Raw genomic sequence first — 12,351 nt, 5'->3', positions numbered from 1 at the left:
CAGAAAGATAAAGTTACAAGGTGTGGAAAAGACGTCTGTATACCTTGAGGTTACAGAGGAGGTGAACGATATATGGACACAGAGCCTGAGTAGACAGAAGGATTTAGGGAAGCAAGGGATCTCAAGGCACTCCTGTGGCTGGAGAACCCATGAAATGTAAGGGAAGGGTAAGGTGTTGCAGAAGGAATTAGACACATAAGTGTGACCAGTCTTGGGAGTGAACATCATCATGAGAACTGAATGACAGTAACAGCAGGGAATGATGAGGGACCAGCAAGCAGTCAGTTGGGAAGTGTAAGTTTAGAGGGTGTCTTTTTTTCCATCACCACTTTTCATTTCAGGAAAGGATGGGTTTGTTATGGAAGATGGTGGAGGAAAAGGGAGGGCTTTTTCATGGTTTCCTCTCGGTGAGGGTGTTTTATTGGTTTCCTGTCCCATCATACTACTAGACTATGGCACCTCTCTCTCAGCTAAGGAACTTACACATGAGAGGTAAGCAAGGACCCTCTTTTCAGTCTCTTGCTTGGCATGTTGGTTCCTGTGAGTGTGCAAGGCCAGCCAGGACCTTCTCAAAGATGGGAAGAGAGCAGAAGAGCCTAGAAACAATCAAATAAAAGACTCGTGTGAGACTCCTACACAGACACCAGAAATCCCCTCTGTGCTCTTCCCTGTCCCCTAGCACTCCATCTCTGTCAGGGAGCTCAGCACTTTAGCTGTTAAAGCTTTTTGTGGCACAGTAGTGGGAGGCTGGTGGGTGGGAAAGCAAGTAGCAAAGAGGAGAAAACCAGACTGGGATGCAAGAGATGAACCAGGATGTAAAGGGAGAGGGATGGAAAAAGAAAATACTTGAAACTTTCCATGAACGCCTCTCTGCTCAGCACTCTCACATCTCATTTAAAAGGCAAATGCATAGAGAGAGGAAGGCATGGCAGGGAGACGTTTTACTTCCTTCAAACCATGGCATTTGCTCTTTGGAGTAGAGCATGAGAAAGAAAATAAGTCATTGACACCCAGTGGGACTCCCTAAGGCAGCCATTACGCTGGCCCCAGTAGTCACTGCCAGCTAAACACTGGGGTCATGGGTATGGCCCTGAAGACCTTAGAGTATAAGCTGTAGGGGACGTAATTTATCTATTTAGAGATGAGCATCTGGGCTTAGAGAGACTTTGATCTGTAAGATCACGAGACACTTGTGAAAAGCTAGGAAGTAACAGTCATGCTTCTGAGACACAGTGCTTCAATGTAAGAGCAGAGCCCAGGCCCTGCCTTGACATATGATGAAGCAGGTAGGATGCCCCACCTTTTGGCCAGACTGAGCCTTCCTGTTTCTGAAGAAATACTTGATGATAGATGCCCAAGTCCCCCTTTCATGCTTTCCATGAGACTCAGTACGAGCCTGCCCTGAAACAAGGCATTTTGATGGCAGATGCACTTCTCGTCACATAAGAGGGAAGAGCCTGAAGATCTCCCCATTGAGGAGGAAACCAGCAAGAATGGCTGCAGGTCATAGGAATCATTTATCATTCCCATTCTAGGAAAAGCAAGACTTTTCGGGTTGACTGTAAAAGCAGGATCAGGCTCACAGCATGTTGGGATAAGTTGGTGTGGTGTTTTTTTCACAAGGGCTTTACTATTTCTGACATTCTTGGGCAAGTTAATCTGGCTTCAATCCAAAAAAAAAAAAAAAAAAAAAAAAAAAAAAACAAATACCAAACCAACCAACGAACCAAACAAAAAAAACCACAAAAAAAACTCCACCAACCCCCCCCAAAAAAAACTCTGGACACACTGGGAAGAACCTGGAATGATGGATGCAGAAATGGAAAGCAATAAACGCTGGAAGGGAAGAATCCCTGACCCATCTCCTGATTTCCATACAGCGCACAAGGAGAGGATTGGTTACAGTCTAAATTGATCATGCTGACCTTCAAAGTGTCCCTTGGCAGTTCTAAAAGAGGTGCCCCAGATGAAGCTAATCTAATCACTTTAAAAAAATACAGAAATGGAATCTGTCACATGGACAATTGCAGACTGAAACAACTGCAATAACAAAAGAGGGGAGGTGAGGTTCTGTTGCTGAAACCTATCCACCCATGCTATTTTAAGTGCCCGGTGGGAGCTAAAAGATCTGCAGAGAGCTGGCAGATGTGATACAGGGCCCACAGGATGCTTAAAGCAGCAGCTAAAGAATAGTTTGGAGATCCTGGAGCATAACGTAGTTTAGGCAGCAAAATCCCAGAAGACTTTGTTTCTAAAATGGAGTGCACCCTCAAAGTACCTGGAAGTGCTGTGTCTGTCTCTCCAGTCTGTAGTTCTGGCCTGGCTTGGGTAACAGAGCTAAGCATAAAGCATGGTCAGTGTTAGGATTACCTGCCCTGCTTCTCCTCTGTCAGCAGAGATGCAGGAAGCAGAGCAGCTTTCTGGCCTAAGAGAGGCTATACACACCCAAGATTGAGGACACCTATCCTTTACATTTTATGCTGAGGATAGTACTTTTATAATGGGACATTATCTAGAAGGAAAAAACAAATCTACTCACAACCCCTCAGGTTGTTCATATGTCTTGAAATATGCAGTCCTCCAAAGCCCTGGATGTTTCAGAGTTGAGGCATATATATACACACTGGTCTGGATGTGAAAGTGTGTGAGCAAGCTGCTGCTGCTGTGTTTGACTCCTCTCTGGTGGTAAACTAACCAAGCCTGCTCTATTTGTGTCTTGACAGAGGGAGATGGCCTACCAAATGTGGTGACAGTGAGCACAGCTGTGACTGTGTCTGTGAATGGGAAGATGGGTATTGCTGCAGGTAGGACATTCTGGTTTCTCTCATTATCTTTAATGAAATGGTTGCATCTTGTACTGAGAGTGGGAGTTGAAAGCTGTTATCTTGTCATTCAAGGGAAATGACAGGAGCCACAATAGCATGCGATGCCGAAAACTGGGCTAAGCAGAGAAGATTAGAACAGGTACTGAATGGCTGATAGGCTTTGAAAAGGAAACTGGCTGTTTGAATGGAAGCTTCCTGTCTTCAGTGCCAGTGAGTTTCTGGATTGAGACTATTTCTTTGGAGCATTAGTAGGTTAAGAAGTCTGTGCAGGTTTTGAGCTCTTTGCAGGACACACTTCTGGTTTGGGAAGAACAGCACATTCATGCACCTCTATCATTACCTCAGCTGAAAAATAAGTTTTGCTGGTGGTATGGGCTTATTAGTAGATTTCCAACTCAGACATACACATTGCCAGACTTAGATTTGTAACTGAGTTTTAAACACTTTTTGACAAACCTTCACTAGACTCTGCATCTGCTTTTGAAAAATTTGTAAAGCACATTATTTTGAACAGAACCCTAGAACTTTTGAAGCTTTACCATTTTCTGCAGCAATTGTTTCAGCCTTTATGGGAGCACAGTAAACTCAGAAGTGAAACAGAGGAGACATTTAGCCAAACAAAGAATCATTAATCAGTAATGCTGACTTCATATCCCAACTTCAATGGTCTGTGTAGGAGTATTGGGACAAGAGAAGCAAGCTCAGTGGAATTTTTTTTTTAGACCTGGAAGCACTGACTGGGGGTAGAGGCTGCTAGAACAGGTAAGGGAATAATTATCACCAGAAACATAATGAGATGCAAAGCTGCTTGTGAAAGAATGGTTAGAGAAAGAATTGAGCCCCTGTGGTGGAAGGAATGACTGAGCAAAATAGATACCAAACAGTGACCTTATTGTGGGAATACCCAGTAGAGAGACAGCCATATAGCAGATACCTTCAGCTTGAGAGTCAGCCTTTGCTTTTGCCTAAGCTAGTTGAGATACAATCAATGTTCTTCAGTACTACAAGTCAGTGAAACTATGGCAATTTAACTTCATCTGCTTAAAAGTTCCTTAATTTTCAAGCTTTCAGTAAGTTCCAGTTGAGAGTGGTACTCTTTAAGTAGCACCTGAGCATTGAGAAAGTACCTGCAAGCTGAAGGAGGGGTGTTAGGAAATAGCACTTTTCACTAATAGACTATCATTTCAAGTCCAAAGTCAGAAAATTATTATGAAATCTGCCTAGAGACCCCTGTGAAATAGAGATGGTTTCAATAAAGTTCATGTTAAGTAGGTGTTTGAGTCATAGAATCTGCTCTCAAAAGTAATACTAGCTGGTACTGTTATGAATGTACCTAGCAGAGAAGGAAATAGCAGTGGAACTATACCAAGGGTCCCAGTGCAGCACTGGAGCATTTTTCTAAGCATTAATTTTGGAAGAGGAAAAAAAACCCAGCATATTTTCTTTACAAAAATATTGGTTTTCTTGGTTCATTTCCTTCCCTTTCCTGATCTGTGAGTTAGAGCAGGGAGCACACAAGCAGTACATCTGGCACTCAGCATAAATACAAGGAAAGAAACTTCTGGGTGGAAGAGCTTGAGCAAGAACAAGTGGCAGGAAGATGTGCCCCTGTCTGAGCCATTTCTCTTCTGTCAGCAGTGCTTTTCACAACCCATGTGGAGATTTCTACCTCCTCAATTATGCTGAATCGACTGTCTGTGTGGACATGCTGTGAAGGGGTAGGATCTTAGGGAGAGGGGAGAAGAAGGTGGAGAAAGCAGCAGAGAATGGGCTGATAAATCATGTTAAAACCGTAACAATTGGGTAAAATTTCTGTCATGTGTGAAAATGACACAGAGCAAACCAGTATCCTCACTGGTAACCACAGAAGTTAAGACACAGAAGTAAATTCTCAGTTGATTTTGTTCCTTAAAGGTACCATGGTTCCTGCCACAAGCATGCAGATTAGGTCATCTGACCACAAACATCTTCTGCTTACTTCCACACATGGTACATTCAGTTCTTCTTTATTCCCTGTTTCTTATGCTTTGAAGAAAACTACCTGTAATTCATTCAAAGTCTGAGAACCCAAGAATTATTGTCACACTGCCATAATTCTTTCACAATAGTGAGACCATAAAATAAGTCTAAATCCATTACTGCTTGATCTTGAGGACAGCAGCTTTGGGGGTAAGCATTTGGGTCTCTCTTCATCTGTCATGACACTAATACAATCATCCTGAGTGATTGGGATTCATTTCTAAGGGACTTCACCCTATAGTGGAGGCTGCAGCACAGAGGATCCTGAGGAGGTGCTGTAAAACCATCCCAGGTACAGGAGAGAGGTGAAGGAAGAGGGGACAGCAGAGACACAGCAAGAAATAATCAGGGCATAATGGGAAGCAGATTGTAGTTGTTATTGTTATTCTGATGGCATCAGCCTACAATGAGCTTGATATAGTGTTTATTTGGAGCTGGATACTACAGGAGACAGCCTGATAACCCAGCACTGGTTCCCAAGAAGTCAAATAGCTGGGTAAGCTTGTAGTTTGTGAGTAGATGCTGCTCTCTAAAAGTAGAACAACAAAGGCTTTTTACATGCCCCCATAAAAGTGCAAGTGGTATGAACTGGCCTGTCATTCTGCCACTGATTATTACTGTCATTTGTTTGACTTGATGGTGCTTGGGGGGATTTGTAAACATTCTGAAATATTTGCTATGCATGCAGCAAAAAAATTAAGCTCTAGGATTTACAGCCTTGCCTGTGGAGAGGGAACCACCCCCCATTGCCCTCATGGGGAGGACACCAGTGACAGGCAATGCTGGGCCCCTTCTCTTCTGGCAGTGGAATGTCAGTCTCCAGCCAAGGCAGAGAAAGGCAAATGTCCAGGGAGATGATGCAGACCTGGATGCTGTCAGGGTATGGGGAAGCAGTCAGATGGAATTAGAGAGCAACTGGGCTGGAGGGCTGAGGACAGAGATAGAGGAAAGAGAGTGCAAGGGCCTCCTTCCTCCTGTTTCTGCCTGTCTTGGCTCAGTAGGGAATCACAGAACAGTTCTGGGCAGAGAGACCCAAGATGCTTCTCTCACCATTAGAGGGGCTGGTCCACACAAGGACAGGTAAGGAGTTGGCCAAATACAGGAGGTAAAAGTGGTGTCCTCTGCCCTACACTACTCTTCTCCCCTTTTCACCTATTCCTCTCCCTCTGCTCTATGCCTGGGGCATGAAGGAGATGCACAAAGAATTCAAGGTACCCACAGATCTGTCAGAGGACATGATGGAGCCAAGGGAGGTGCTCCTTGTGCACCCTGAGTTGATCTGGTCTCTTTGGTGGGGAGCCACACAAGCAAACCTACCCCTGCCTTGGCTATACCTGTTTCTTTGAATTAATAGTATCTATCTGCTATATTGTGCTTTGGCACTTCAAAGCACTATGCAAACATTAAGTAATGCCTGGGTGATTAATTATAACTAATTAAAGGCAGCTGTTCTCCTGGGATGTCAGTCCAGTACCTTTCACACACAATAACTTTGTTGGGAATGAAATATAAGGAATTGTGATGGCACTCTCCCCAAGCCAAGTCCTGCCCCAGATAGCACTGTCATCTCCTCCCTCCCGTGAGTCAGTAGCCTGGGGGTTTCTAGTCTTCAGGGGGTGCACTGCAGAAATCACATGTAGCTGCTGACAGAAGCTTTTAGTGATTTAAAGCCCCAGTGAAACTGCTGGAATATGTGCAGGAGTTTAGCTGTTACTTTGGGCTGTGTGTGATGTGTCTTTCATTGCCTGATCTCCCCGTTGTTTGAGTTACATGGCTGTCTCAGCAGGGGCAGGGAGGGGGTTCCTTTCCATTAGGTTCCTCACCGTGGTTGTCTTGTGTCAGGGATGGGAAGCAGCCAGTTCTGGCAAACCATGGAGAATACCCAGGCCCCATGGCGCCAAAAAACCCAAATCCAAACAGCCATGTGGGAGATGCAGGTTTATTTTATACAACACCTCTCCTGCCTGTACTGGAAGTTAATGTTAGTGCTTATCTGCAGTGGTGTGGCCACGATGAAATCCCTACCCCATGCTGACACAGGATGTGTTTGGGGAGAGTCTGAGACAAGCTCAGAGACAGGTGAGAAAGGAGAAATACTGTCCCTATTTTGCAGAGAAGGTTTTGGGACACTGAGTTATTAAGGCCAGGATTTTCATAAGAGCTCTGTACTCACAGCAAGAGCAGATTTTTTTAAAAGCTTAGTTTTTTTGGTTTTTTTTTTCAGTCAAAAGTATTTGAAATCAATCAGTCTAGAAAACAGATAATGGGAAGTAATGTTTCCATTATACCCCTGGTTAAAATCCAGCCTCTATCCGTCTGACAGAAGCTCTTCATTTGAAAACCTATTACCCGGCCATCTTGACGTATCTCCATCCTCTTTCTTAGTTCCCAGTTTTGGCTCCCTGCTGTCTGGTGCCAGCAAGCAGGGAGATGAGATGCAGGTGGCTTTTTCAGCAGTTCTGTTGCCGTGGCATCTTTTCAAACTAATCTACACACAATTCTGTATTCCTACAGTTTTGTTCCTGAAGCGGATAAAACATTTCAACCTTCTCTCTAGAAAGTGACAGCTGCAACTGTAGAAGCTGCTAAAATACATGGAAATAAGCTACAGTAGAATATAAGCACCTTTTCATGGGAATAGCTGCATCCAAGCTGGAGAATTAAAATTATTTTACTTGGCTGGCTCAGAAACCAGCATAACATTACCCATACAAAACCTTAGAATGCCTGGACCCCTGAATGTGTGCTGCAGTATTCAGAAGGAATGCTGTCCCTGTTTCAATGCTTGAGGTTGTATCAACATTATCCCACTTCAAGGATTTATCTGATTTCTCCCCAGATATCACCAAGGTACCTTTATGGAAATTACAGTCTCCCCTGCATCCAACAGTAGCATGGGTAGAAAGGAAGAAGATTCAACATGTTTTCAGACTCCCACCTGCTACATGTAGTTTCTGCCTGATGGCATTCCTTCCTGGCAACCCCTGAAGCCCAGGCAGTTTCTCAGGCAAGCCTTTAATGTGACAAAGACAAAGAAATCTGAAGGAGCTGTGCCTGGGAGCTCAGTCACAGAAAGGGTTAGGGGCCACTTGATAAGGGAGAAACGCTGATGATTTTAGTACTAAAAGCAGTCAAGCCTTCTCCAGCTCTCAGGACACCTGTCTGGAGGCCCTTAACAGTCAGTACACATTTGTGGGGCCTGAGGATTGAGCCAGTACCCTGCAGGCCAGGGTATCAACGTAACATGAAGCTGTTGATGTGCCAAAACCAGTGTCTGTTGCATCCTGCATCCATCTGCCTGCCATCTATTGCAATCTACTTTATATACTGAGCCTTGGGGGAGAGACTTGTAAGCATAAAGACTGCTTTTTGGGGTTTTTCTAGGATAGACACAGGCCATTCCATGAGCCAGACAGAAGGGAGATGGTTGTCTGATTTTACACTGTCTCTGATCTTAAAAACTTTCTTTCACCAAGGTTGGTATCTGCTCAGAGCTGGTTGTCCTCCAGCCAGGTCACTGAACAGGCAGAAAGAGGAAGCGTCTTCCTGCAGAAGTCCATACAGATATCTCCACGCATAGATAGTAACTAGTGACAAGGGAGTCAAATACATTTGTTTTATTCTCAAAACAATGCTAAAAATAGGTATGTGAGACATCTTCCATAGCGTTATGCCCACTCTACCTGGACATCACAATTTCTTTTTCTTCCATATCTGTTGTCTGCACAGGCTATAAGATCTTCAGCACAGGGATTGTGCTCCTTGCTATGTAGGTGGACATTGTCTGTTGCCTTGGGGATGAGCCCCTGGCTGAGGGAAAACAAAGACAATAGTCAACAAATAGTTCCTTGTAGCATCAGCTGAGTGCTGGAATTTACATGCTGCATCACTTACTCAGAACACAACAAAACAAAACAAAAAAACCCCCAAAACTAACCAACCAACCAAAGATAAATAAATCAGCCCTCCTTTTCTCAGCCAGTGTGGCCATTGCTTCAGCCAGCATAGAGCCCCCACTGTGGCTGAGTGCCCCTGCCCAGACCCAGCCCTCACCAGCTGCTTCAGGGTATTTTTTTCAATGGGAGACCATAACAACTTGTGAGCAATGGGAGTTCTCTTGTGGGGTCGAATGAGGCATTTCTCTGGGACGTCCCTAGTCCTGGAGCCTGTTCCATGCTGGAGTTTCAGCCCAGGAGCCTGTTCTTGCCTGTGCATAGCAGAAATCTTCTAGCCTAAGGTTATCCATCACTGCTGCCTCTGTAGTTCCTCTGATTGCCATGGCTGTCACGCTTGAAGGAAAAAGAGCCCTTGACACTGGCTCAGAAGAGGCTTGCATATAGCTGGATTTTTTAGATTGGCACCCAGCGCCTTTACTGTGTTCCTTTTGCCTGCAAATTATTTGATATCATTTTAATTCTGAGCCGAATTAGAGCAGTGCGTGGGTTGTCATGGCAACCATTTCCTTCTGCCTTTTGGTCTGACTCATTGCAGACAATTACTCTCACGCTCCAGGATTCACAGATGTGATAGGAGAAGAATCATGTGCTGGGCTCTCAACTTTTTGTTTGTTTGTTTGTTTTTGTTTTTAATTTCCTTCCTATTCTCTCTCACATTAACTCCTACCTAGCCAGTACCACCAGGGATTTCTGCCTGGTTTCTGCCTGGGACCAGGTGGGCCTGCAGGGGCACGTTGTGTGCAGAATACACGTAGATGCAGAGTGTGTGAGGGGATTTGTGTGTACACGAGTGGCTTTGCACACCCGAGCAGTTTCTCTACAGCACGTTGTGTGGCTGTGACACCTGTCTGCCTGTGTAAGCAGGGCTGTGCACAAATGCACATACAGAGTGATTTGCACTTCTTTCTGTCTGTGCTGGGGCACCATGCTCATGTGTTTTCTGTGTATGCACACAGGTCTGTACATGAGTGATCTACGTGGTCATGGGAGTGTGCTCAGTGTGTAGTCTGCCAGTATGCTCCCAGTATTCATGGGGACTGACAAACTGGGCCCTTCCACCCAGACCTGTGTGAAGATCCAGACTGCCAAGCAAGTGGCATTAGCAGCTCTGACCAAGCAGAATGCAAACCTAACTCTTGTGGGATTATTTCACTGATTCACTCACCTGTGTCCCCTGACTAGAGCCCACATCTGTGCATCTGAAGTACATGGAGGAAAGCAGCATTGTTCATGCGATAGCCTTAGCATAGGTATTATTGATGTCATGACCTGTGTTAGGAGCTGTAGGTCAGCAGAGGAGCAAAGTCATGAGATCAGGTACTGAATGGGATCATAGAAGCAGTCTGTAGATGTAGGTCTGAACAGGGTACATACTGCAGCAGAGAAAGCTATAGGAAATGTCTCATGAGATGGCTTCTCTTAAATTCAGGCGAGGCACAAGCAGACAAGTTTAGCCAGGTGAGAACCACAGAAACTTATCTGTGGACAGATCTGAGGACATCTCCAGTCTACTTCTAAGATACATTGCTTTTACCATCAAACTCAACCTGTTTCCTTCCTCTTCTCCTGTTCTACCTATCCACTTAAGGCACAAATCTCCTCATGATAAGGCTATGTAATGGGATTGCCACTGTCAGCCTTTTCCCATCATAAGTCTTTTCACTCATCCTGTTTTCTCTTACCGGGATACAGAAGTCCATTCATAGGATCATAGGATAATTTTTGTTGGAAGGCACCTCAGGAGGTTTCTAGACAGCCTCCTGATCAAAGCAGGATCAGCTGTTAGATCAGATAAGTTTGCTTAGATCTTTACTGGAGTAGCATTCCTAGAAATATTCCTTGTTCCTCGCTAAGGCTGATATGCTCTGCCCTTATTATCTTTACCACACAGAGGCTGTACTGATAGCCACTCTCTTTCTCCCTCCCTATCCTTGCTCTGTGTGGGACCTATCAGCAAAGCTTCATGAGGAGATGCTGGATGCAGGATAGTTTGCAGTGGGTATGGGCATAGCAATGGGTAGTGGGGCATAGAGCATGTAAGGACAGCAGAGTTGGAAGCTGGCCCTCCTGCCTGTGTACTTGGCTAGGAGCCCTTGCCTGGAATCCCTGAGGAGCACCAGGCTTTTCCGAGACAGGGCAAAGATGTGTGTGCAGGAGGTAGGCAAGATGTGGACAACATTGCTTGCCCACAGCATGGGGAGGGGTGCTCTGCTCTGGCTCTTGGTGCTTCTTTCACAGACAGCAGTGCGAAGTCCAGAGTGTGGATAGGGAGCAGTTCAGCTTTCAGGAACCCTGTGGAGCCCACTTTTCTGGGGATTCATAGAATGGCAATGCCTGATTCTGTTGCCCTCCCTCTGTCTGCCACCACAAGCAACTGCTTAAACTGGTTCTGCAGAGAGCCTGCGAGGAAGACTGGAAAAAGAACAGAAAGAAAGCTGTGTTTTACAGGTCAGGAAATGCAGAGATAAAGTGAGGATTGCTTACAAATCAAGCTAAGTTACACCTTGCAAAGGAGATTAAAACAGACAGCAAAAGATTCTTCAGGTATTTATTAAAACAAGAGAATAAAATGTGAGGCTACTTCTGGGCAGTAAGAGTGAAGTCAGGATTAAGGAGACTATGGTTTGAACCAAAACTAAAGAGGATTTTGTGCCCAAGTTATTGGTAAGGGGAGCAATATCATCCCTGGGGAAAGAAACAAGTTGACTACTGGGAATAAGCAGCTCAAGTTCCTTCGTGTAGTCACAGTGCAGAGTGTGGGTGCCCTCCTGCCCCAGGAGAGATGGCACATGAAAACACAGCCTTACAGCAAGAGGTTGGGGTTTTTTCAGCTTTGCCCACAGTGGTGGCTCCAGGCAGGCAGGAAAAGTGAAAATTCAACAGTTATGGTTAAGGCAGAGAGAGAAATAAGTTTGTCAGTCTCAGACCTGTAAGCGTGTCCTCTCTAACGTTTGTACATTGTGAAGGAAACTCTGTCACTTGAAGGAACTCTTACCAAGCAGTTAGGGGAAAAGGAGTCAGGCAATATGAGTTTATCAGTGCTAGATCATACCACACTAACCCAATAGTTTTCTTTAAGATGGAATTGTTTTCCTGCAAGGCAAAAGAAATTTTGAAGGTGTCATCTCTGTATCTCAGTTAAGCAGTAATCTTAGCAGATACTTCAGTAATTTAGTGACACATAAGAAACAATTAGTCAAAATGGAAGAGACCAGGAAAGGCAGAGGACCTGTAAGGGGTGGGGAGGTAGAAATCAGTCTGGGAAGATGGCAACTGCAAGATCAAAGTCTAGCAAGAGGTTACTTGCAGTGCTCCCTCATGGTCAGCCATGGGGTTAGCCTTTGCTGAAATTAACCTGAAACCCTGGCTCAGGTTGCAATAGGTTGCAAGGAAGTGTCCTGATGATTCAACACTAGAAGGCATTGCTAGTACAGGGAAGGACCAGAATATGGTAGAGAAAGCCTTATTTGACCTTGGCAGGAGTACTAGAAACAGAATTTCAATAATACGACAGACAAGGTCATATGCTTGAAAGCTAATATTAGAAATCT

At 44.8% G+C, this 12,351-nt stretch overlaps 1 protein-coding gene across 1 annotated transcript in view; it reads left to right on the top strand.

Annotated features, from left to right (window-relative positions):
• Positions 1–12,351, top strand: part of CACNA2D4 (calcium voltage-gated channel auxiliary subunit alpha2delta 4) — a 129,711-nt gene that overhangs the window by 60,796 nt on the left and 56,564 nt on the right. Inside the window, exon 26 of the mRNA XM_030453451.1 lies at positions 2,724–2,804. Within this exon, the coding sequence (XP_030309311.1) occupies positions 2,724–2,804 (81 nt within the window). The remainder of the gene's footprint in view (positions 1–2,723; positions 2,805–12,351) is intronic.

This window comes from Calypte anna, chromosome 1, assembly GCF_003957555.1.
Source record: "Calypte anna isolate BGI_N300 chromosome 1, bCalAnn1_v1.p, whole genome shotgun sequence".
NCBI lineage: Eukaryota > Metazoa > Chordata > Aves > Apodiformes > Trochilidae > Calypte > Calypte anna.
This window is presented reverse-complemented; position numbering and strand designations above follow the sequence as displayed.